At 46.3% G+C, this 26271-nt stretch overlaps 1 protein-coding gene across 1 annotated transcript in view; it reads right to left on the reverse strand.

Moving 5' to 3' along the window:
• The window catches only part of ALDH1A3 (aldehyde dehydrogenase 1 family member A3), a 40520-nt gene that overhangs the window by 6314 nt on the left and 7935 nt on the right, over positions 1-26271 (reverse strand). Inside the window, exons 3-12 of the mRNA XM_004462096.5 lie at positions 25807-25947; positions 19655-19784; positions 19292-19353; positions 15961-16089; positions 13941-14054; positions 11254-11356; positions 8686-8870; positions 4042-4206; positions 2620-2777; positions 1390-1464 (exon numbers count right to left, since the gene is read on the reverse strand). Of these exons, the coding sequence (XP_004462153.1) occupies positions 1390-1464; positions 2620-2777; positions 4042-4206; positions 8686-8870; positions 11254-11356; positions 13941-14054; positions 15961-16089; positions 19292-19353; positions 19655-19784; positions 25807-25947 (1262 nt within the window). The remainder of the gene's footprint in view (positions 1-1389; positions 1465-2619; positions 2778-4041; positions 4207-8685; positions 8871-11253; positions 11357-13940; positions 14055-15960; positions 16090-19291; positions 19354-19654; positions 19785-25806; positions 25948-26271) is intronic.

Consider the following 26271-nt stretch of genomic DNA (forward strand, 5'->3'; position numbering starts at 1 on the left):
TGTTGGTGGAGGGCCCTGGAAGGAACCTGGATGCCCCTCACCCAGGTCTCCTGTCCCCAGTGGTCAGGAGATCCTAATGCTGAGACTCACAGGACACAAGCAGAAAAAACTACTAGGGGGAGGAAAGACAGTGTCTGTAAAAGAACTTCTTGCCGTAGAGTTTCCTAAAGTTCCCTGCAGGGGGATACAGTCATAGCAAGAGGGGGGATGCCAGTGAATGCACTCTACTCAGATGTCCAGACAGCCATGGCGGGTATTTTGCCATGAGTCAGAAATGGATAAGAAAGAAGGACCAAGATGGAAGAAGGGACCCCCTAGTCTGTGGAGACTGGTCAAGGGCATTAGCTCAGGGATGGATGCCAGCCCCCTTCTGTTTTGACCTCTTTAGTAAGAATCCAGAGTGGAGCTGCCCCAAGGCTCCACCAACGTCGAGGCCAAGGGGGAGATGTTGAGTCTGTTCCCATTGGAAGATGTACAAACAAGTTCAAGGTAATGCATCTGTATATAAATAATGCAAACTGTTTAAATAAAAGGAAGAACTCTGAGCCCTTATTGATGGCCCAGGAAGGCCCTGAGGCTGTTGTCACAGATGGCTCCCTGGCAAGATCGAGCCTTTGAGGTATTTGTTCACAGAATCGGAGCATCACTAATAGGCACATGGGGAGAGAAGCCAGCATCTGACTGGAAACCACAGTTTGTCCACCCTGGACCATGCAAACCAGCTCTGTTCCTGTGCCTTTTATCTCTGGCCAGCTACAAGAAGATCCAACAGTTAGTATAAAACCATGGGGCATATTTTCCCAACTGACAATACAGAAGGCAAATGTGAAGGAGGACAAGCCAAGTTTGAACACATCGATGGAGCCACACTGGTCCAGGAGGAAGCATTGCAAAGGTGCCCAAAGAGCCACTGAAGAGGAAACAGAATTTTCCATGGCTCATCCCTGGGGTTGCTGCTAGGCTCAGAGAGCTGAACCAGACAGGTTTGGAACCAGACCAGGAGAGAGCCTTTATTCCTTGCTGAGGGCAGGGTTTTGTGTGAATAATTACATCCTACAAGTACTTTTTCAGTTCTCCCTGCATCCTCATCCAGTGAGCATATGTCATGTCTCCTGTACATCCCTAAGTGTGACAGGTACCAAGGAGGACACAAAAGCTGAGGCTGGAGGTTGATGTTGGGGTCTAAAGTGGGGTAGAAGGGGGATGGGGAATGTTAGAAATGGAGCCCCAGAGGGAATGAACCACCAGGCTTCATGATGTTGCAGTCCAGACTGAGACACAGAACTGAAGGTGAATGTCAGTAGGCTGGAGTAAACACCACCACCCTGCAAATCCAAAAGATCTTTTTATTCACCCCACCAGTGGGCTCAGAATCATGGCCCCACTTACAGTTCTCTGCCATTTCCCGACATTTTGAAGCCACCAAATGGAGCCTGTGCATAGATTGCATTGTAGCAATTGATCCTAGAGAAAGGAGAAAAGATGCTTATGATCACCTAGAGAAGACCCCACTGAATCACGAGTCTCTTACAGCAACCAGTTCTGAGGTGCTGGGTGCAGTGTTGCCTCTAACAAGTGGGCTCTTGTAATAAAAGTTTCAATACTGAAAATATAGCATGCTTTCAACTTCTGCCTGCCAGAATTTAGAATTTGAATATATTTAAGTATAGAACTTTTTCACTGGGAAGTGGACCTGGCCCAGTGGTTAGGGCGTCCGTCTACCACATGGGAGGTCCTGACCCATGTGGTGAACTGGCCCACGCGTGGTGCTGCTACATGCAAGGAGTGCCATGCCATGCAGGGGCGCCCCTGCATAGGGGTGCCCCATATGCAAGGAGTGCACCCTGCAAGGAGAGCTGCCCCACGTGAAAAAAAAAAATAGCACAGCCTGCCCAGGAGTGGCGCCGCACACATGGAGAGCTGATACCGCAAGATGACACAACAGAAAGAAATGCAGTTTCCCAGTGTCACCTGACAATGTAGGCAGACACAGAGGAACACACAGCAAATGAACACAGAGCACATGGCAGGGGGAGGGAGAGAGAAATAAATAAATCTTTTTTTTTTTTTAAGTGTTTGGCCCATAATAGACCACTGGAAGCCATTGGGAATTGAATCATGACCCCACAGAAGTTATGTTGAAATCTTAATCCCCATTTCCTGTGGGTGTGAAAACATTTGTAAATAGGACTCTCTGAAGATGTAATTATTAGTTAAGATGTGGCCAAACTGAATCAGGGTACATTATCAGTATGATTTGGAGGCCTTATAATAAAAGGAAATTCAGATATCATGAGGCAGAGAAAGCCATAGGAGGAAGACAAGGACATTGTTAGGTGACAGAGACAGAAACACAAGACAAGGGACCCCAAGGATCACTGCAAACCAGCAACAGCACATCAGACTCTGAGAGAAAGTGTAACCTTGCCAGTCCCTGGATTTGGGACTTCTGGCCTCTAAAACTGTGAGCCAATAAATTCCTGTTGTTTAAGCCAACCCATTGTGTGGTATTTGTCATAGCAACTCTAACAAACTAAGACAGAAGCTAGCTGTGAACAGAGGAGTAATTATTCTAGCAAGCAAAGCAGGAGAGCCAGTATATAAACAGATCCAACTTACCAGACTGTTCCAGATTCTAATGCAGAAGCCACTTTCAGTGCTTTGTCAAGATTCTTTGTGAACACAGCTGCTGTAAGTCCATATTCAATGCTATTTGCTCTTTTTATCACTTCTTCAATATTTTTGAACTTTAATATTGGCTGCACTGGTCCAAAAATCTGAGATTAATTGCAAGAGTGGCAGTGAGTGGCTTGTTCCAATGGAAAAATGTATGTTCTGAGCAGGTATCTCCTTAGTTTTACACCTTTTTCACATACCCAAAGCAACCACATGCATGGAAAATGATGACTGGAGAAGACCAAATTCCCAAAGACCTTTTTAGCTGCCTGTCAGAATCTGAAGGGAAGGATTAAAGTGGAATGAAAATAATAATAGATCTCTCATTGTCATTAAGCATACTGAGAATTTCACATTCTCAAATCTCAGGGTAATCCATGCAAGTTGGGGTGCACAGAAGACACAATCTCTGGATGCTTCCATTGGAAAGTTACTGTGAAGTGTGTTCACAGGTTTAGCTGTGAAACTCTGCACCCTCTTTGTGCTATGTTCTCATCAGTTAGACACCTGAAAATGCTCCCATGATTACTCGCCAGGGAGGGACAAGACAAAGTTCATCACTCTCTGCCACCCAGCCCAAAAAAAGGAAGACACTAAAGGCTGAACCTTTAAAGGTAATTTTGAAGAAAGTTTATATTTGAATGCAATGTCCAGCACTGTCATAACCCCACACAATTGTGCCCGGCCTGACAAAATACTTTCTCAGGCTCTTTAGAAATTCCCTGTTACAGGGATGGTTAAAGAACTGAGCCTTTAATCACTCCCCAAATATCTCAAGGACAAAGTCTATAAAATTCCCACACAGGGACGCCCTTGGCATTGATTCACTCTTTCAAGCATCTGAAAGGGCCATATCCAGGGTCTAACCACATGGAACCTGGATTTCATCTTATATCAGTACTGTGTGGAAAGTGTTTTCCATCCAGCTTCATGGTGGAATAGAAAGATAGAGTGGCATGCTTATGGGAGGGGGTGGGGTGGCATCTCCTTGATTTCCACCATTTTCAGGAATGCCTGTGATGGAAAACTTTAATGAGAATCCTTCACGGGACACGTTTTTTGAAAGAACACTTGTCCTTTTAGCTTGGTTTGGGGGATATAATGGATTGAATTGTGTTCCACCAAATGATATAACCCTAAATCCTGTGAATGCAACCTTATTTGGCACTAGGGCCTACTATACTGTCTCTGGAGTCTTCCAGGGGCAGTGGGGCAAGATGGTATCCTCAAGGACCCCAAAGAAGAGGGAAAAGGCCACAAGAGAAAGGACATTGAGATCGTTGGGTCCTAGAGAAGGATGCCCATGTGAAAGGCCCCACCCAGCAAGCTCAGCAGGCCTCCCCATGGCTGACGCCCCCTGTATACCTCCTCTTTGGCAATCCGCATGTTGTCTGTCACTTCTGAGAAGACGGTGGGTTTGATGAAGAGTCCCCTATCTTCCTTGGCCGATCCCCCACATTCAAGCTTGGCTCCCTCCCTCTTCCCACTCTCGATCAGATCAAGGATTTTGTCGAACTGCTTCTGATCAATCTGCACAACACAAACAGGAAGTAGATCCAGGCTTCCTTGGGGACAGTGGCTGCCATTTTATATTTCCAAAGGCCTTCAAAATGGTCAGCTGTCCCACACCTCAGTATTCTTGCCAAGTCCCAATTCAGGTAACAAACATTCCTTGTAGGTACATATTCCTCCAAAGTACAGATCTAGGCTCTCTGGAGATGAGGGAGGATGGGGAAATAGGCTATTCTTATCCTCTCTAGGTTTACGATTTCTTCATATCTCTGACCCTCCTTCACTTAAGTCAGCCCATGAATGAAATGAGATCTGAATTTGTCACATCCTTTGCTTGCCCAAATCTTTGCATCCTCCCTGGGTTGCCAGATTTAGCACATAAAAATGCAGGATACCAAATCAATTTGAATTTCTGATAGAGGGCAAAATGTTTTAGGGCAAGCGTATCCCATATAACATACTTAGGATTCATGTATACCAAAATCATACCTGTTTATCTGAAATTCAAATTAAACTGGTCACTGTGTATTTCACCTGCTCCATGGCTCAGGGTCATGGCACCTGGAATTCTCCACTCATGATACAGAGGAAAAGTGGAAGGAAGGCTGACTACTTTGTTTAGGACCTCTGGGAAATCGAGTGGAGTGAGCCTCAAGGAGAGGGGCAGGTTGGTTGGTGGGAAAACAGCTCATCAGAAAGACTCCAGCTTTGCTACCTTGTCTAAGGGTCACCCTGGCTGGAGTTTGCCCTGCAAACATGGAAACTAACAAGGTGTCCAAAGAGCTCCCCTTTGGGAGACTGTGCTCAAGGGGGAAGGTGCTCTTTCTGCCACCCCATCCCCATTGCTTATTCATCCTGAAATCCATGGCAGCCCCATTCTTTACCATGTCCCAGTGGACAGTCCCCCTCCTCTTTGACACAGCACTCTGATAGGTTTACTGTAACTGAAACTTGAGATAGACAAACTGGTTTCATTGAAATAATTTTAAAGAAAAAAAAAAGTAAAACCCAATGGTGCATTTGGATGACTGTCCCTGAGGAGCAGGCTGGCTTTCTAGGAAGGGGAATGTACAAACCCATGCATGGCCCTCTTCCACCCATCTTTTGAAGTATGGATCCAGTTTAAAAACACTGCCTTAGGTCCATACTTCACCTCTTATACCAGGGTAAATTCCAAGTCGATCAAAATATTAACTGTGAAACGTTAAAATTTTAAAAAATTTCTCATGTGCGAGAAGCTCTCTGCAAACTTGGAGCACTGATGGCCTTCTTAGACCTCAAAATCCAGAAACCAAAAAGGAAAAAAGATTGATACATTTGAGTATGCAAAAAAAAAAAAAAAAAAAAGGCAAAAATATCATAAGCAAAGTCAAAGGGCAAAACAACAAACAAAAAATATTGACAAGTCTTATCAAAGAGAGCCAGTCTCTTTAGTATGAAGAGTCCCCAGAATTGACCAAAATAATGTCCAACAATGCAAGAGGAAAATTTGCAAAGGAAAGAAGGTGGACATGTGAAAGAAAGGGAAATACAAATGGCTTTTGAACAGAGATGTTCTACCTTACTCATTATAAGAGCTACATGCATATTAAATATAACAAGATACTATTTTTAACTCTTAAATGGGCAAAACTCCAAAAGTTTGATGTCACATTCTGTTGGTAATACTGGAGAAACAGTCTTACCAATGAGAAAATCTAATCATTGCTGGTTGGACTGGGCATTGGTTCATTCTCTATGGAAGGAACTTTGGCAATGCTTAAAGAAATTCTGCAGGCGTTCCCATTCAACAATCCCACTTTAGGGATTTCATCCTTCAAATTCCTTACACGTGTCCATTTCCTTATGTATGTCAATTTCCTTTCACTGTGGAACATGTAATAGCACATGCCGATATGGTCACTGGATGATTGTTTAAATCAATATGGTGGACACATACAGTGAACATCAAGGTACATGTGACAGAAAATGAAGACTGTACCTATGGACTGTTATGGAAAATGCTTCAAGTTTCTTGTTAAAAAGCAAGGTGCAAAACAGTACAGACACTGCATAAAAATAATGGGGAAAGTAAGAGTGCATATTCATTATTTCTTGTGTACTCATGAAGAAACTCTAGAGGGACAATGGAAACTAAGAACCCTGTGAGGGTGAGAGTTAGAATTGAGAATATGGGGATAAGGGGTGGAGGAGGGGAAGGGGTCTTTTTACTATATACCTTTTTATACATTATGGATTTTGATCCATGTGTATGTTCTTCTGCTCAAAAAAGCAATTAAAACAATTGTAATGAATGCAATAATATCTCAAGGCTTTTCCAACTTCTTTCTAGACAAACCAAATCATGGGTTAAAGTTCCAGGTGTTGCTAAGCTTCTCTTCTCTTTCCTGGAGGACAAAAGAGCTCAAGGGGTTTCACCAAAACTACAGGGGACATAGGCCATGTCTCCCTGTTAAGACCAGTCTGCAGCATCCATCTGTTCTTCAGGCGACACTGGGTCCCCAGTGGAAGCCCTGCACATCCGAATTAAACTCTCCCTGGTGACTCCCTGTGAACATATTGTTTAAATTTAATCATCCTCCATTACGTTTCAGCGGGTGCCTTAAGGTGCAGGAAGGAACTTGCCAGGAAGTGAGATGACAACACCAGTAACAGAGAAATATGGCCCCCAAAGGACCGGGACAGAAGGCTGGACTCGGCTCTGATGGTGAGTACGCCGGATCCTGCACCAGCCGGCCAGGTGGCTCGCAGAATGTTTATGCACCTCGTTGCTCAGTTGCCAAATAAACCTGAGTGACTTTGGAGCATTCAAGTGAGCGGCTCATCTCCAGCAGACAATGATCTAGGTCAGTTAGCTGTTTTACAGGCATGAGGCAGACAGGACTATTTAGACAGCTGTGAGTCTTCTCTGAGTAAAATCTTATTACTGTAGATGAAAAAGCACTTTTGGGGGAAAAACATCCAACAGTGTCCTAAAATAATATTCTGAGGCTAGATGGCTTAAGTGAGCTTTCAAAAAGACTTTCAGCAGCAGCTTCAAAAACCCTGATGAAATCAACACCCATTCCGTTTGGATCAGCTCTTTTGGGAGAGAAGTGTATATCTGGCTTTAACATTTGAGACCAGATCCTTGGAAATAGACTTACAAATAATGATGGAGTGAAAGGCTTTCCTTAGTACAGGGAGTGTCTCATATATTTCCCACTGATTCTGGATTAGCCCAAACTCATCATGGATTCAGTAATGACTTGTGGTCGTGTTTGTATTCAGATCTGAAATTCAACCAAGACCATTAGCTTGACAGCCTTTGAGTCTTTGAGCCTTTGGGTTTGCCTCAGGGCCAGGCAGGTGGCGACTGGGGATAAGAGAGGGTAGCCACAAGCAGAGATGCTTCTCTGCCAGCGTCAGTGGCAGCAGTCACAGAGGGTGGGTGCTGCAGACAGAGACCCAACCCACTTCCAGGTGGTCCCCCACCATCCCCAGGCAGACTGTCCCCACAGGACAGTTAAGCAAGACCTGATCAAGCTCAAGTCATGCACAGACATTCATTGCTAACTAGATCTGAGAGCACCTGTAATTTATATGCCTCTCTTTAAAAAATAAAAACTACCCTTATTGAGTATCTCTTAGGTGCTATGAAATTCTCATAATATTCATCAGTCATTCCCATCTTCCAGATGAGGAAACAGTCTTAAGAAGATGATTTGACTTCTGCCAAGTCACAGAGCCAAGTGGCAGAACTTGGATTAGAACTCTGATCCACAGCTTCCCACATAAATAGGAAGGATAGCTGCAGTGGGGAAGTGGCAAGCTCCCTTCAAGGGCCTCTCGGACATGTGACTTGTCACTTCACAGCGGGGGCAGAACTTGGGCTCAGAGCAAAGTGGGTTGCTGCCGAGCTCCATTTCAATAATGCATGGGATGGTCAGGCTGTCCTCTTTTAAATATTTATCCATCTAGTGTGCTTCATAATTAGTAAGAAAGCGATACAGGATGTGCCCTTTTAAAGAGGCTATTAAACCTCATGGTTATGATCATTTTCATCCTGTCCCTGGCTTCCCAAACCAGACCTCCACCACCCTCTGCCCCTGAGCCCTCTACCCCAGGATTATGGTTCTGTCAGCCACTCAGGGACCTGGTCAAGGAGGATGAGAATCAAGGCTTTTTCAGAGAGCCCATCCAGGTAAGATGGCCTCTACCAGAGACTCTCGCCCAGGGCTGGGGTGTGGATGAGACAAAGGGAGAAGGCAGGAGGCGGTAGGCAGATGGCGTTGGGGACCGGGGAGACCCCCAGTCTGCACATCAGCAAAGCATCTTTGTGTGTCCAGTGTCTCATCAGATCCATGGGGACCTGACCCGGCTGCCCTCTTGAGCAGCAACTCCACGAGAGCCTTAAGCTCAGGGCATGGAGTGAGAGGGGGTGAGGGGCGGAGGGCAGCTGGCTCAGCCCTGAAGAGCACCGTGGGTTCAGACATGTCCACAGTGGTGGCTTTTTACCTGGGGGCCCTGCTCAGTCCTGACATCGAAGGGGTCCCCAACCGGCCGTCTCTCAGCACACTCCACGCTTCGCCGGACAAACTCGGCATAGACCTGCTCCTCCACGAATACCCTGGAGGCCGCTGTGCAGCACTGGCCCTGGTTGAAGAACACTCCCTGATGGGCACACTCCACTGCCAAGTCCACTGGAGGGGGGGCAGGAGAGAGGAAACCATTAAGTCGTTAAGGCAGGCCCAGCCTGGCCGCAGCTGCAACTCTAATTGCCCACACAGGAAAATTGGCCCCCAAGTGGCTGCATTTCGGAAATTAATTTTGCTCGCGGCATCTCCCAAACAGAGAAGATGGGAAAAAGGCATTTTCTGGTCTACCGAGTTGGGGCTCAATCGGTCCCCTGACGGCAGGACTTCTTAGTATCTTAGCAGTCCCCATTTTACTCACCTGGAGGATCTCTTTTCCTGAAGGCCTAATGTTCTATAGAATGAACTTGGAAAGTGTTGATGTAGGTCATTTGGAGACAACTTTTAAAGAAGCTAAAATTTTCTACCTTGAGTGTAAGAAAAGTCTTAAGTTACATAACATCGTGTAAGACTTACAGGGTGTCTTTTATTTTTTCTGTTTTTGTTTTGTTTTGTTTTTAGGAAAAAAGCACCGATTCTGCCCAAGGAGAGCTGAATCTGAATTATAGACATTTAATTAAAACCAGCTTCATTGCTTTTAGGAATTCACAGTTAGTAAATCTGAGATAGATAGGTGCTTATTAAGTAAGATCTCTGGGGCGAGGTTTACTGGATAGATGGTAACCATTTGTATGGAGGCTTCTAGGGCATAACCACCAGCTGGTTTGCTCTCTGCCTTCCCCCCTCACACCCAATGCTGCCTTAGGAAACGCATAGAGCAAAAGGCCCCTGTGGCTCTGGGCTCTGGAAGGTGACCTAGCCGGCTTTCAGCCACGCTCTCAGCCATGCTCTTGGAGCTGCTCAGAGGGTTTGGATTTGAGAAGGAGGCTGTTCCTGTCCTGCAGGGTAGTTTGTGTACATTCACATGGCAGCAGGACAGCATTCTAAGATTCTGGCCCCCCTCTGCACTCTCCCATCCTCTCTGTGGCCAGGCACCAAATTGAAACTGCCCCTCTTCCAACATAGCTAATTCATTTCCTGCACTGCGGCCGGGAGCCTGGGGTGGCGGCTGCGGTGGCGGGGGAATAGTGGCTTGTTACGGTTGATATCATGCCTGGGATGCTAGTGTGTGTCAGGGTTTAATTTTGTGGACTGGCATTGCCCCGAAGAGGAGTAGGAGATGGCTGCAGAGCATGTTTATGACCCTTATAAAACCAGCCCCAAACGGAATGTGGCTTGTGTTTTAGCTGCAGTTTTTCTCCCTGTCAGGAAAAAAGAATGAGTTGGGGACAGTTGTGGCACCCAGCGATGGTGGTACTAGAATGCAAAGCAGGAGTCCTGGCTCTTTGGGATTGGAGTTGGGAACTCCAAATGTGGGTCATGGTGAGGGAACTCTCAGAAGTGCTCTGTGGCTCCAGAAACCATTTAGTAACACAAAAGATGCTTCTCCACAGGAGCATTACCCCAGGAAGAAGCTTCTCCAAGGAAGCATTAATCTAGGAAGAAACTGGTAATCTATCTTCACACCCAGCTTCCCTTTTCTAGATCTAGTCTAGCTTGTTTCCTCACCCAGTCCTCTCTTCCACTGAAAGCCAGCTTCAAGGAAAGGAATTGATATCAGTCATTTACACCTTAGTAAGAAATTGTACCAGGCTCATTATTTTCCCAATAATACATGCAATTCCAACCTTATCTGAGGGCGGAGGGGAAGGCTTTCTTCCCCAGGAAAGGAATTTCTAGTACCCACAGGGCAGGTGGGGGAAGTTATTGTTTAAGGCAAAGGAGCTTCAAGGTCCTCTAGAAGTCACACCTTTTGATGGCTGGCTGTCAAAGCCAGGTGAAGGAGTGGCCAGTGCCACCCTTTCTTCCCTCTTCTGAACAGGGCAGCCAAGAATAACCTAGATTTTAATATTGTGACATATGGCTTTAGCAAGACCCAAGCTACCCCCAAGTTCCTGGGCAGGGTTTTGCTGTGCCAGGAAGAGGTGGTGGTGGAGAGAACAGTCCTCCAGTCCAGAAAGAGATTCTCAAATGTGAGCTGCCACTGCCCATTCCAACTTGGCAAGCCTATGACAAAGAAGAAACATCTCAGCTCTTTGGAGAATCTGAAAACACTATCGGAAAGTGCTGCCTCAGGGGTGGGAAAATAATTAGGGGACTCTGGGGAGGAAATCAGACTCCACCTCATGGCCCCAGCCCCATGGGGATGGAGGAGGAAAAGTAACTCTTAAGCACCTCTGGCTACCAGCTCAGCCATGCTCCATCCCAGCATGACCGTTCACCAGCCAGGAAGCTGGCGCTTTGGTCTTTCATCTGCCTCTGTGGCTGGTTGCCAGGATGACCCAAGGTGGGAAAACATCCCTGTCGTATCTCTCCCTCAACTGGCTCTGAATTTGGACAAGGAAGGGGAGAGGGATTTAGGGATCCCCTCAAGCCCAGAAGGGTAACTCACAGTCAGCATCAGCACACACAATGCAGGGGTTTTTCCCTCCCAGTTCCAGTGTCACCCTCTTCAGATTGCTTCGGGAGGCAGCTTCTTTCACTAGTTTTCCAACCTACAGGATAAAAAACAGACAAGGTTGTACACCTTTGGCATGGCTAGCCGGGCCCACATGTGCATGCCAGTGAATGTTCTCAACCAGCCTGGAGGTGGGGCCACGAGGTGCCACATGTCCTGGGCCATCCCTGCCCTTCTGCCCAGCTTCCTGTGACCCAAGGCTGCGGCTTCCTTCTTCTCCTCATAGATCAGCCCTCATCTTGGAAATCCTCTTTCTGACCAGCTCCACATACGGGCATGGAATGGGAGCCTCCAGAAGGCCAAGCAATTTGCCCAAGACCATCCAGTTGGCTAGTGGCAGAGTGGGTACAGAGTCTACCCCCGGTGCTCCTGAGTCCAAAACCCACCTGTCCTGGCTGCCGGCCCTGCTGAGACCACCAGGCTGGCCCAGCGAGTCTCATAACGGGTTCCAGGGTACCACGGGACCCAGTTACCTCTTCTACCCCTTGCTGGTAACCTCTGAAATTCTAACAGGAAAGTAGGGGAGGTGGTTCTGTGGGACCCTTTGGTATGATCAGAGAATTAAGGAGACAGCAAGGGAAGCTGACCTTAAGGAAAAGCAGGAGCCAGTTCTCTGTAAACACACTCTTAAGATGGCAACTACCAAAGGGGCCAGGGGGAGAGAATGGGTGCACTATGAATTAACAGCAGGATGCAGTTATGGAGACAGATGGCTATGGGACAGAGGCAGAGTGAGCTGTGGACTGCTGGCAAGCCTCCACCAGAACGCTGCTGACCTCAGAGGAAGCACGGTCCTGCCAGCCCCTGGATGGGGTGGGCCTCTGGTCTCCAGAACCGTGAAACAATAAATTCTTTTGGGTTAAGTCAACTGCTTTGTGGAGTTTGGTATAGCAGCCCTGGCAAACTAGGGCAGCTAGCTCACCGATCAGTGGCCAGATGTACCTGAAGGAGTCCCTATTCATCCCACAAAGGTGGACGGGTTGACCTGAGAGCTGAAAAGGCCATCCAAGACTGCCCCCTCCACTACTCCTGTCCAATAGCTGCGTATACAAAGGCCCAAGCCTGGCAGAGAGTCCAGGGCAGGGTTATACAGCTTCCATGAAACTAAGGTGGGATTCTGGCTTTGGTCTCTAACTGCACCCACCTGGCTTGACCCAAGGGCTGCAGCAGCTCTGTTCCCGCAGGTCCACGGGAATGGTACAGGCTCCTGGTTGGACTAAACTGGGAGGTGCATGGGGACACATATTACATCGGGGTCCTTATTCTTTTCTAAGTACAGAAAAAGCCCGATTCTCATTAAACATAATTCTACGTTCTCAGACATGCTACAACATAGATGGACCTCAAAAACATTATGTTAAGTAAAATAAACCAGACCCAGAAGGGCACATATTTCTGCTTATATGAAATATCTAGAATATTTCATACAGACACAAAGTAGATTAGAGGTTACCAGGGGCCAGAGGGACAGGGAACCAGGAGTTATTACTTAATGAGTACAGAGTTTCTATTTAGGGTAATAGAAAACTACTCATGGATGGTGGCAATGGTAGAACAACATTGTGAATGTAATTAATGCCACTGAACTGCATTCTTCAAAATGGTTAAAGTGATAAATTTCATGTTGTATATACAGAACCAACATGAAATAAAAAAATATAATTCCACATACAGATGCATGTAAAGAGTGAAAATCTTTATCTTCCCTCACTCTACCCCAGGACTGAATCCAGGGTGGCTGCGGTAATAATTTCTCGGGACTTTCCAGATCATTTTTACTTGTATACATACATGCATTTTACTCATGGGATCTTATTCTATATATACTTTCCTAGCATGTGCTCTTTCATACCTCAACAATGCAATAGATCATAAACAGCTTTCCTTGTTAGAATTACAGCCCCCCTTATTGTAATGGCTGCAAAATATTTCATAGAGTAACTGTAACATACTGTGAAATATGTCATTAAATGTGCATGAGAATATTTAAGTAATCTTCCAAGTCTTCAAAATGGAATTTCTGAATCTTTTAATTCTAATTCTTTTAAATTGCTACCAAATTGCCCTTCACCTTGAGAATAGTGCAGGCAAGTGCCTGTTTCCCCATATTTTCAGAAAAACTAGATTTCAATTTTTACTAATCTGACATAGGAAAGAACTGCTTTTCATTTGAACTTGCATTTTTATGATTACCAGGGAACTAGATGAAGCTCACTGAGTAGTGTTTCTCTTTTTTGAGTCACCCATTTTCTCACCACTCGGTTTCTCTCTGTTTTCGCTGATTTGTAGATGCACTTCACGTATTAATGATAGTAGCCTTATGTATATATTACAGTTGCTTTTTCCCAGTATGTTATCTTTTTACCTTACCTGTGAAGTTGTTTGCTGTATGCATGCCTAGCATTTTTATCTCCTCTATTAATCTTTTCTTCTAAGTCTTCTGGGTTCTAGTAGACATTTGTTTAGTTTGATAACTGGTAACTTTTTACTGGTTGCTGTGTACTAAAAGGTGGCTGAATTTAGAAGAAAACAATATATTTTGGCCCCTCAAAGGAAAAGTTCAAGGGTTTGAAGTAATGTAGTGACTGTCACATCCTCTAACAGCCCACGAGAAGAGTTACCTCTGTGGACCCTGTGAAAGCAATCTTGTCAATTTGGGGGTGAGAAGAAATTGCTGCTCCCACTGTGGGCCCAAATCCGGTCACGATGTTCACCACACCAGGAGGGAACCCGACCTGGGAAGAAACAGAGATGGTGTTCAGAGGACAGGGATGGGCCAGCTGGGGGCCGGGCGTGCTCTGGGCACCTGATGTCACCAGCAGAACACACTCCTTCCCCACCAGGGAAGCCTGAACTGGGTCAGCCCAGCCACCCCAGGACCCACACACAGGGCTTCTGGAAGATTCATTTTCTGCTCTGCTGCCAGCCCAGGGTATGGCTGGACCTGGGGGAGGCTCACCCCATCCCACCCCAGCCAGGCAGTGCCCCCAGCCCCAGAGGGATAGCAGGTACCCCAACACTCAGAGGCACGGGTCATATACCCTTTCCAGCCTCAGTTTTTGTTTCATACCCTGCCACATCAATTTCCCCCATGGTGACAAGATATCACACCCTCAAACTTCTTCACTTGTTCTCAAGGCGTGGTTCCCAATCCTGGCACCTCCCGTAGGCGTACCCACCATCTTTCAGGTGTTTGCTCTCCCGGTCCTATGCTGTGTACGCATGAGGCCGGTTTGCTAACAAGCATACACAACGCGAAGGACGTAGGGCTGCTGTTCTCCCCCTCCCCAGGGACTCACTTAGAACACATTCCCACCCCTCCAGTTTTTTCAGAAACTCAAGATAAGACATGGCACTGGAGTCTAGTTTTCTTAGATGCTGTTTATCTGTTCATACTGATCTTTAATGAGACTTTACACATTGCATCTTTGGAAAGAGCATTTCATAAAGACAGGTCCTATCAAAAACTGACAGCGATCCACGAGAGTGTGATTTTAATTGAGACTAATCGCCACTTGGAAAGAATTAACAGGACTCTGTTAAGCTCTCCTGTAATTTGCCATTGACCAAGTCATTACATTGCAGATTAGTCACTTTCAGTTGAAATTCAGGTAGAAGCTCTGCAATTGCACAGTTGAATGGATTTTGAAATATGGAAATTTCCTTTGCTTTTCCTTTGAGGTCTGAACCATGCTTTCGGAAACCTGATGATATATCTGCAGCAAATTTGTGTGGGAATCGAGGTTTTGCTTCTTGTTGTAACTTTTAGCAGCATGATAAGCAGATTGACAGTCCCTGTGACTCAAACAAGGTTAGTTGTCCTTGTAGATGCTGTTTTTAAACGGTGGTGATTTTAGAAGATATGGGTCAAATTAATGTGAATTTATCATATCCTAGTCCGCCGATAAGAAGAAAGTGGGTAAACCATCAATTATTGGCTGTTCCAAGCTGGTATCTAAGCAAAAAGGATGTACATCTGAGTCCCATTGAGAAGGGAAAAGAATACATCTTTTCCCTATCCCCTTTGCTTTCTGTCTCTTTTTCCAAATCTTTGCTACATGCAATCTGGCAAAAGAATGACTAAACTCTGTTGCTTGTTAAGTCTGGAAGGAAGTCGCCTTTTTGCCTGCTTGTTTCCCCAGAGCTGTGGCTCCTTGGGGGGTGGGAAGACAATGGCCTGCAAGCAGAGACTTCTGGCCAGAGGGCTCCCAGGGTGAGCCCTGCATGGGCGGCAGCTACCCCAGCCCCAATGACCCCCCCACTCCAAGAGAAAAATGGGCCATTTATACACCGCAAAGGCAAAGCCTGAGGAACCTCTCAAATATCTGGTTCCCCCTCGGGTGCCCCTCCTGCAAAGTCTCTAGACAAAACATTTGGTCCTAAACCATAGGTTTGAACCTATAACGATAGTTTAGTGTTCTCATTCAGATCACTGGGAAGAACGGAGTTTCTTCTAGATCAGCGACCACATGCAGGGGGAAAAGGGGCAAATGCCAATCGAGACATGGAATCGTGCCCAGGCCGGCACCACCATACCCAGTACACCTCCAGGCGGCAGGCTTTATCTCAGGGCAGCCGCCTGGTTCCTAGGAGTGGGAATGCTCTCAACAGCACATGGCATTTTCCTTAAGGATGTCTTACCTCTTTGATCAGAGAGCTGAGATAAAGGGCGGTGAGGGGCGTCTGCTCCGCTGGCTTCACCACCATGGTGTTCCCGCAGCAGAGGGCAGGTGCCAGCTTCCACACCAGCATCAGCAGGGGGAAGTTCCACTGCGACAGAGCACAGAGGGTCTTGGGGGGAGAGGTAGCATCCACACCCCAGCCATCTCCTCTCATTCCTGACAGAACCTCTGTGTTAGATGCTTGCTTTTCATGCTCCCAGTTAGGAGTATAGTATGGGTTGAATTCTGTCCTCCCCCAGAAAGATACATTGAAGTCCTGACCCCAATACCTGTAAACCTGACTGAATGTGGAAACAGACAGAGGGGACACACGCAAAGATGGCATCAGAGACTCAAGTGACATAGCCACGAGCCAAGGAATGCCAAGGATGGCCAGCAAGGAAAATAGGAAGAGGTAGGGAAGGTTTGTCCCCTAGAACCTCCAGAGCTGTGAGACAGTAAAGTTCTGCTATTTTCAACCACCCCATTTGTGGTACTTTTTTAGGTGCAGCAGCCCTAGAGCACTAAGACTGGGTAGGGGTCACCTGGGAGTATTCAATGAGTGAAATTGTATTCCTGCTTAGTGCTTCCCAGACAGCATTCTGGGAGATGCTAATAGAAAGTCTTTGCAAAGAGGATTCTGCTGTGGGTGTGCCACCACCTTCTCCTTTTGGGTGTCTACAATACCATCAGCATATTAAAGGCTCTGACAAGTCCTGCAGGAAGAAGCCCTGCCTCTTCCAAGTTCTGATGCTGCCAGATCTTACTCTCTCCTTACAGAATAGATATTAACTCCCCTCTCCCCACACCATGCTGTACTGAGTGTGGTGAAATACACTTTGGGGAATGCTTCTCTCATCCTTCAACCACAGACCCGTGACAGGAAGAACGACAAGAACTAACACTTACTGAGGGATCACTAGGCGTCAGCCACTGTTCTAAGCACTTTACAGAAATTTAACTCATTTTAGCCCTGTAAACCCTTATGAGATAGTCATATCATCCCCATTTACAGATGAGGAAACTGAGGCACATAAAGTTGAAGTCGCACCACAAGCTGGCAGGGGGTGAAACCAGGGTTCAAGTCACACTCAAAAATGACATATCTGATGAGACAGGACGAAACCAAGAGTTTCCAGGAGAAGCCATTAGCTTGATCCTGTCTCTCAGTCCCCCCGAAAGAATCCACTGGGCTTCTTATGCTCCAAGGAGGCCAAACAGAAGGACTGATCTGCAAACCTAACTCTGCACAGCTGGCTGTGTACAAGCAGTGACTTCACAGGGCAGTTGGAGGCTCCTCCACTCACATTTCTGGGCCCCCCGACTCCCTCTCCTAGCTCTGCCTAGGATTTCTACTCAGTAGATAACATTCCCAGAGCCCTGTTTCCAAGGCCCATGTACATGCAGAAATGTTAGCAGAAGTTATTTTAGGATTTCCCCAATAGTGCTCAGGGACCCCTCCTTTCCCCCAACTCCAGCTCCTTCACACCTAAATACCATTACCTCTAAAACCCTACAAGCAAACACACAGCCTTCCCTTGGCCTCCATCTCGTCTAGCAGCTCCCTTCTTTTATCTTTTTAAAAATATTCCCCTCCCTCCCAAGATGGCTTCCTCATCTGTTTGTTTGCTGTTTTTGCTCATTGTTTGTGCTCATCTGTTCATTGCTCCTTGTCTATTTTCTTTTAGGAAGCACCAGGAACTGAACCTGGGACCTCCCATGTAGGAGGCAGGCACTGAACTGCTTGAGCCACATCCACTCTCTGCTTGTTTGCTTTTGCTCATTGTCTTGCTTGTTGTTTTTGTTTATAGTCTGCTCATTGTTTTTTCTAGTTGTCTGCTCATGGTTTTTGCTCAATGTCTGCTCAGTTTGTTTGTCTTCCTTAGGAGGCACCAGGAACTGAACCTGGGACCTTCCATGTGGGAGGCAGGCACCCAACTGCTTGAGCCATATCTGCTCCCCCTTCTTTTATCTTCGCAACTTCTTGGAAAAGCTGTACCCACCTACTCAGCTCTTTCCATCTGCCCCAGCAATTTGGCTTTGGTTGGACCTGAAATTCCCCTGAAACTGCTCTCAGTGAGCAAATACAACAAATACATTTGAGTCTCCATTTTATCTCATTTCTAGGGAGGTTTTGATCCCAGTGACCAACGGTCTTTCTGGAAATGTATTCCACCCCCTGGGATGCCATTGACCCTGGCTTATCAGATTTCCCAGTGGGGCTTTCAGGTGTTCTGTGGGGTTTGGTTCAGACCTTCTCTTCTCTCTCTATAGCCCACATCCAACTTGAGTGGTCCCCTCCCCCAACTGCCTCATCTAGCTTGATGGAAACCTCTAGGCTGTCCACTGCCAACGATAGCCAAGTTCTCTCTTGAGCCCCAGACCCAGATATGCAAACATCCAATGGGACTCTGCTTGGCAATCCCCTGGCCCCTTAAACTCACATGCCCAGCATAACTGTCATCTTCCCCCTCACCCACAACCTGCTTCTCCCAAGTCTTCCTCATCTTGCCAAAGAGTAATACCAAATGCCAGGCAGGACTTACCCAACTCTCAGGACTGGATTAGCCACTAAACTCTACCAAGTCGATCACCTAAACGGTTTCAAATCCACTCTTCTGTTGGGCCCTTTCACATCATTGTCCTCAGCCCCTGGCACCCTGGCACCATGCTTGGTGTGTGGCAGGTGCTCCAAAAATGTTTGCTGGAGGGGCAGTACTCCCTAGTGCCTTCCAGCATGCTCTTCAAGCTGCTACCATGTTCCCAGCTTCCCACCCAATGACTGGAGGAGCCCGTGGCATCCCCAATCCAAGGACAGCACTAGTGCTTTCACCAGGCACCTGCAAGACTCCTGATGCTGGAGGAAAACGTCCCAGCTCCTGAGCAGGCAAGGCACCCAGGGAGCTGGTCCAACAATGCCTGACACCTGCACTCAGCCTTTTGCTCACTTTTCCCCCTGCCTAAGCTCTGGCCCCTTAAGATCACTTGCTATTTCCTTCTATGTAGCCCATGTCCCTTCTCTCCTTTGGCTATGTTATTCCTGCTGCTTGGAAAATCCCTTTTCTAGTTGAACAAGTCTTTTTATCCTTCAAGGTCCAGTTAAGGGTCCCTCAAAAGCAGTCATCTTGATATCCCTCCAGTGCCAAGCTCCACGCCACAGAGGAAATGCTCAATCAATGCTGGCACCCTGGAATCCTAACATACTTGAAATTGATTCCAAAGGCCAATGGGGGTGGGGGGGGGTGGGGGGATGGGGGTGGGGAGATGGGATGGAGCTATTTAGAATCTATTTAGAAAAGCCGTGTACTCACGGGGGTAATGGCTCCACACACGCCTATGGGTTCATGCCTGGTGAAGCAAACAACATTGTCATCTGCAAGACAGAAGGTGGGGAGAAAAACACAAAATTTAAGAGGCAAAAAGACAAGAAAGAAACTGAGAAGTCTACAAGCATGCCAGCTTCAAGTCTTGTCCATTGTACAAAGAAGTGGGTTTAATTCAAATTCGAAAGGGAAGTTCCTTAGAAAGAACAGGAATGGGCACGGTGCTGTTTTTGGGACTGGGGAAGGGTGCCCTGGGTAGACCCGGAGGGCCTCTGAAGGGACCACCTGGACGAGGGAGAAGTGGGAGACCCAGAGAGACCCTGCATGAGGAGAGAGGTCTGCTTGGCTTACCTGTGGGGATGGTCCTGCCCTGTATTTTGTCAGCCCATCCTGCAAAGTATCTGAGGGTTTTGATACAGCCCTCCAGGTCGATGAAGAAGGCATGAAGAAAGGGCTTCCCTGTATCCATCGTCTCCAGGGTCTGTGATATCAAGATAACCACTATTTCAGATACCATGATCTTTTATTTTTTTTCCTTAAACTTTTTATTTTGAAATACAGTAGGACCTTGTTTTCCACCACCAATACCAATACCAATACCAAGACCCTTTGCTTAAGTTGAAAATCACATGTAACAGCGAATCCCATTATTTAGAAAGCATTTCCTTTGCAAACATATTCATCATACATCTTTTAGAAATAAGGCAAATAAACACTCTAGTAACAATGGGTAAATAAAATTAACCATAGTAATTCTTTTTAAAAATTTTAATTCTCTTGCTCTGTCTTTATTTTTTCCTATTGCAAATAGCACATGCTTGAATTCGCATGTGTTGAGATCATGGAAAATGAGGTCCTACTGTAATTTCAAACTACAAGGCAGTTTCAAAAATGATACAAAATTCATATAGAGAAATCCAACGTACTCCCCTACTCCCATGTCGATACTCAGCTCCGCCAATTTAAACACTTTGTCACACTTGCTATATCATTCCATCCATCCATCCATCCATTTTCTAAACATTTGTCTTTCTTTGCTTTTTAACTATTGAGTTGTTAAAAATGGGCATGGAGAAAGAATGTAGTTCTAGGATATAGCTTTGTGGCCCTCACAGTCATATGTAAGCAGTGCATTTTAAATTAAGCTCTGTCTAGATGGGCAAGGACTACTTGCATTTTAAAACACCTTAAGCTGGGCAGTTGGCCAGAGCAGGGGGCACTGGTTCCACAAGGGACCACCCACATGGAGATGAGCTGATTGGAAGTATTGCACACATTAGCATTTGATGCTTCAGCTCTACAACCCAGCCACATGGGCTGTGCAATCCCAGAAAGCACTCAACATTAGTTGCATTTGAGATGGCTGGACAGAGGGGCCTGCTGCTCAGAACCATCTTGCCTTCCACAAAGGAGAAAAGGCAGACCTGGGCTCAAACTCAGCCAGAGCACTGGTGTGGCCATGGAAAGAGTGATGCGGGCCAGCAGGGGCATCCTGCCAGCAAAAGGATGCAGCACCCCTTTCCCTGATCTGTGCTGTGAAGCCGGATGCTGGACCGGAACTAAGCAACCCCGGGCAGTGATTACCCAAGGCAAGTGCTGCTGCTCAATGGTGGAGATTCTTTTCTATTTCCAGCCTGGGTGGAAGAGAACTCCTTTGTCTCTCAGACAAGCGGCCCCAGTTATGCCCAGCCTGGACACTACCAGTCATTCGTCTCTGCAGGAAGTGGCCCCATTGACAGAGCCCCAGGCTGGATCCCTGTGAGAGTCAATGGAACAAGATGGCGTTGAGGGATTCACCATGCACCCATCCACATGCTGGCATCTCATCATCTCTCTCCCAAGGTCTAGCACTGAGCTTGACATCAGTCTTCCCATTCTAAGGCATGGAGCCTGAGGCCAACAGAGGTCCAGTCCCTTGTCCAGGTCCCCCCCAGGTCAGCCACATGCTGGCACTGATGCTGAGCCTTTTAACTTCCAGTCTTTATACCCAGCGGCCCCCTCCCACCCCACTTTGCAACTGGGAAGATTCTAGAACAGCAACACTAGGTAGATGCCCAGTGCTACTTTCTTTCACGGATGAGGCCAGCATTCTCTAAACGAGAGACAACAACTTCTGATGAGCTCTAGCTGAGTTGCCTTGGGCAGGTCTCTGAACTGCTCCCTGCCTCAGTTTCCTTCTCTGTAAAATGTTACTAATAGCCCTTATACTTCCTGAAGCTGCTGTGAGGGGTAAATAAGTTAATATACTTAAAATTCCAACAAGAGCAGCTGCCCACAGTTGGGGCTATGAACGTGTTAAAAACTGGAATGATGGGGGAGCTGATGCTGAATGTAAGTAGAATGTTTAATAAGGTTGATTGCAAATATACAGAAATGGATAGAGTAGATGGTAACACATTGTAATGAGTCTAACACTGTTGATTTATAAATGTGATTGTGGCTGAAAGGGAGAGTTTACTGTTAATTGAAAGACAGCTAGAGGATAATCTAGGGACTGTACAATAGTGACCTGAGAAATTGAGTGCTATTTACTGTTTGGAACTGCTAAAAATAAAAATAAATTCAAAAAGGAAAAAATAAATTAAAAACTATATATATGTTGTGGAGTAGATGTAGCTTAGTGGTTGAGCACATGGGAAAAGGAAAGGAAAGGAAAAAAAAGAAAAGCATACTGTGATTTTGGTAGGTCAGATTGTGGTTAATAACAAAAATACAAGAATGTTCCTCTCTTACAAGGTGTTAAGAATATGGTGATATATGGGAAAAATACAACTAAAAAATAAAAATAAATAAAATGGGATGATTGTGACAGGATGCTGACTGTCACCTTCCCACCAGGCACCAGGCAACCCTCATGTAGAGACTAGGGAAGACAATGTCAGTGTCTGTGGTGATTCTTCCCCCAGCAGATGCCACTCAGGGACCGAGGTGGGGCTCAGGTTGAAAATGAGAGTGAACAGGGAAGGCCCCTATTTGGGTCTTTCTCTAAAAGAGCTGGACTCTGAGACCAGGGTACCTCAGCAAGGGAACAAGAGTTGGGGCTTCCAGATGCCCCAACATTGTTTCCAACCATCAAACACTGTACTTTGGGATCCTACTGATTTGCATTCCAAACTGGTACTTTTATTTTCCCAGGGGAAGCAAATTATTGTAAATAACCTAAAAAGATTTCCAGGGCTGGGCTATTCCAGAAATATCTGTGTCTCTGTCAGGGGAACCATGAGTTGATTCTTGATCCTGTTCTGGAATGGGACAAGGGCATGATTGGCAGAGGACTGCTGGTGAGTCCAGGCATGGAGCCAATTCACCTCTTCTTGCTGGGTAACACTGGGCAAGTTTCTGACTTTCTTGAGCCTTGGTTTCCTCATCTTTGAAATGGGATAATAAATACTGCAGGCCAAGTGCCTGGAATGGGCCTGGGACACGGTGAGTACTCAACAAGCATTGATGATGTTTTATTGTCCATGAGGGCAAGTTTGCTTACTAGAGTGACAACTTGAATTTGTCAGGTTTCACCTTAGGGAATCTGTCCAAGCAAAACTCAGGTCATGATAGGTTTAGACAGGAAATTCTTTGAGAAGAAAAATAAAGATATACAGGTGAGTGCACAGGATCAAACCTGAGAAATCAACTGCGATTTACTGTTTGGAACTGCTGAAAATAAAAAAAAATGAAGGAAGAAATAAATTTAAAACTCTCTCTATATATTGTGGAGTGGGTGTAGCTTAGTGGTTGAGCATGTGGGTTCAATTCCTGGTATTTCCTTAAAAAAAAAAAGAAGAGAGAAGAGGAAGAGGTGAGGGAGAGGAAAGGGAGAAGAGAGGAGAGAAAATAAAGAAACAAAAAGCAGACTGAATAAGCCAGACACAAAAAGGTCTGCTTATATGAAATATCTAGAACGAACAAATTCATACAGACAGAAAGTAAATTAGAGGCTCCCAGGGGCTGGGGAGGAAGGTGCAGTGAAGGGAGGGAATGGGGAGTTACTGCCTAATGGGTTTCTACCTGGGGTGATGACAAAGTTTTGGTAATGGATGGTGATAACACCACACAACATCATGGATATAATTAATGCCACTGAATTGTACACTTAAAAATGATTAAATGGGAAATTTGTGTTAACTATGTTACCAACATATTTTAAAAAGTGTTGTAGCTCGACGGTAAATAAACCACAGCCACTCCTATGTTTATTTCCTCTAGCATTTTAAGAAAGAAACAGGGACCTTCTGAAAAATTAACAACATTGCAATTCAAGGATCCTAAGGAATGAAGGAAAGGGCTGTGGAACCTGCTCATATCACTCCCATCGGGGCAAAGTTTTCAATGAGGGGTGCTCAGAAATGGGGCTTAGGTTGAAAAGGAGAATGAACAGGGAGAGCCCCTATTTGGGTCTTTCTCCAAAAGAGCTGGACTCTGGGACCAGGGTACCTCAGCAAGGACCAAGAGTTGGGGCTGCCAGATTCCCCCACATCTGTTTCCAACCATCAAACACAGACCTAAATACCCAGGTCTGTCAAAACCACTGACACAGTATGAGAATGTGACCAAAAGAAACACTTTCCGGTGTGAAAATGCAGGAAACCCCCCTCAAGGTGGAGGGTGAGGGGCGCCTTTCTGTGATGTGGTCTGGGGTTTTTGAAAACCATATTTGCCAATCATCCTCTTGTCCCTTTCATGTTGGGGCAAAGAGCTGATCTTATTTCAGTGAGCGGCGAGATCCCCATGGCAGAGTGATTTGCGAGGCTCAGTCCTGGTTCCTATAACCCAACTGCTATCAAGGCACTGAGGACAATGGGACAGCCTGAAAATGAAGGTGGCTCTCCAGCTGCCATTTCCTAAGTGAGACTGGCTCTTGACGACGACTGGGGGGGAGGGGCGGGGAGGAGTGCCCAGGGCACATCCTCTCCAGCGTGTTATTAGTCCACACCGACATTGCAGACTGATGAGCTCACGCTGGGTGAAAACAGAAATGTTTTTGAAAAAGCCAGTTTGGCAGCTTGAGAGCTGAGGCTGGCTTTCCTTGCAGGAAGAAACCAGAGGTTGGTGGAGAGAAGCCCTTAGTCGGGGAGGATGCTACCCTCAACGTGATTCGGGGGGAACACGTCAGAGCAGCCAACGCGAAGGAAGGGGAGCTCGGGTTTCTGTGCGACTCACTTTCGGAGAAATGCATCCGTGAGTTCTGGAGAGTTCCAGAGAGTTCCAGAAGCTCCTTCACCTACCACAAACCCTCCCACCCCTCCGAAACAAATTCAGGGACAAAAATGATTTCCTTGTCCTGCTTAAAAATGCCCTTTAAACAAGTGGTCACTTACTGCTCATTCCCAACCTCGGCTCAAGGAAAGAAAACCACTCTTTTCTTCCAAATCAGTGGTCAAAATGGAGATCCCCTCCCCTCTGAACTGGGTCTCAAGGTTGGGAACAAGTTTTAAGCAGGAGTCTGAGTCATAGAAGAGGTGGATGTGCAGGGTGCAAAAGATTTCCTCTGGTCATTTGCTTCAAAGGAAGATCTGAGAATCCCATAATCCATTTACAACTTAGAAATGCCTTCACAGGCCAATCTCCTGAACTGGACTAAATTAACACCCTCATTTTACAGCTGAGGAATCATGGTGCCTAGAAAGGACTGGCCAGGAGGGCACAGAGCTAGAGGTAGCACTATTATGATTACTACTACTAATAGCTGCCATTGATTTAATGCTTAATACATGCCAAAGAATCTGCTAAGGATTTTAAATGTATCCTTCTCACAACCACTACTTAGACACTGGTTATGAGTGACATATATGCTCAGAGAGGTTAAGCCAGCTGTATAAAGTCACACAGCTAGTAAGTGGCAGAGCTGGGATTTAAACCCAGGACTTTCACACTGAGATTCCCTAAAACTAAGTTATCCTGCTCTTATACCACCACTCCACACACAGCCACCACTGCCCAGTTCAGGGGTGAGATGGGATGATTTTAGGTCATCAGGGGCATTTTTTTTCTAGGTTAAGTGGTGGCATCATTCATTTATTTATTTTGGGGAGGTACTGGGAAATGAACCCAGGACTTCGTATGTGGGAAGCAGGCACTCAACCACTGAGCTACATCTACTCCCCAGCATTTATTTTAATGCTGTTAAAAAAAAAAAAGTACAACTTTCACAGTAAACCTGTGGTTTCATGAATATTGTCACTTAGAATGACATTAAATTTAAGTTGAAAAGGGAGTGAATATAAAGAAAACTGTTGAATACATAAATGTCCAGGGAGGTACCAGGATACAGTACAGCACTTAGTGGTCATCTGTGAACATCCTAAATCTGGGAAGCTCTGATGTGGCTGAACATCCTACAGGCCACTTCTTGGTCAAGAGGCTGGGCTGCAGGGACAGAAGTCTGACTCAAAGATGAAAAGGGAGAAGTCCAAGAGCATGGATGCCTGCCTACTTCTTGGGAGCTGGACCCACCACCACATGAAACCAGCACCTTGATCTCCCCTCCACACCATGTGTACACTCACAGCCAGGATGGAGCGGTCCCTCTCCACCAGGTCCGCCAGCTGGTACAGCAGCTGGCCGCGGCTTAGGGCATCCAGCCGGCGCCAGGGCGAGCCCCTCTGGAAGGCAGCCTGCGCGGCCTCCACCGCCTTGTCCACGTCGGCCTGTGGGGCCCAGACAACAGAGGGGGCCAGTCAGCTTACAAAGGTCCTCACCAGTCACAAGGCCACAGGTGGCCAAGGAAGGCCAAGGTGGGTAGGCAGGCTGGAGGCAGCAGCCACCTTCAAAATCACTTGAATAGATGGGGACTTTCAAGCAGTTTATTTCCTTCTTTACATCTTAAGTATTTCAAAGATGCCTACAATGACCAGGCATGAAGTTTCATTCTAATAATTAAAGCATTTTAAAATGTTATAAAAATTTTTAAAAAACATGTTATAAAATCACCTACGGTAAGTATTTTTCTGGGTGACCCAAGCATGGAAAGA

Source organism: Dasypus novemcinctus, chromosome 3, assembly GCF_030445035.2.
Source record: "Dasypus novemcinctus isolate mDasNov1 chromosome 3, mDasNov1.1.hap2, whole genome shotgun sequence".
Lineage (NCBI taxonomy): Eukaryota > Metazoa > Chordata > Mammalia > Cingulata > Dasypodidae > Dasypus > Dasypus novemcinctus.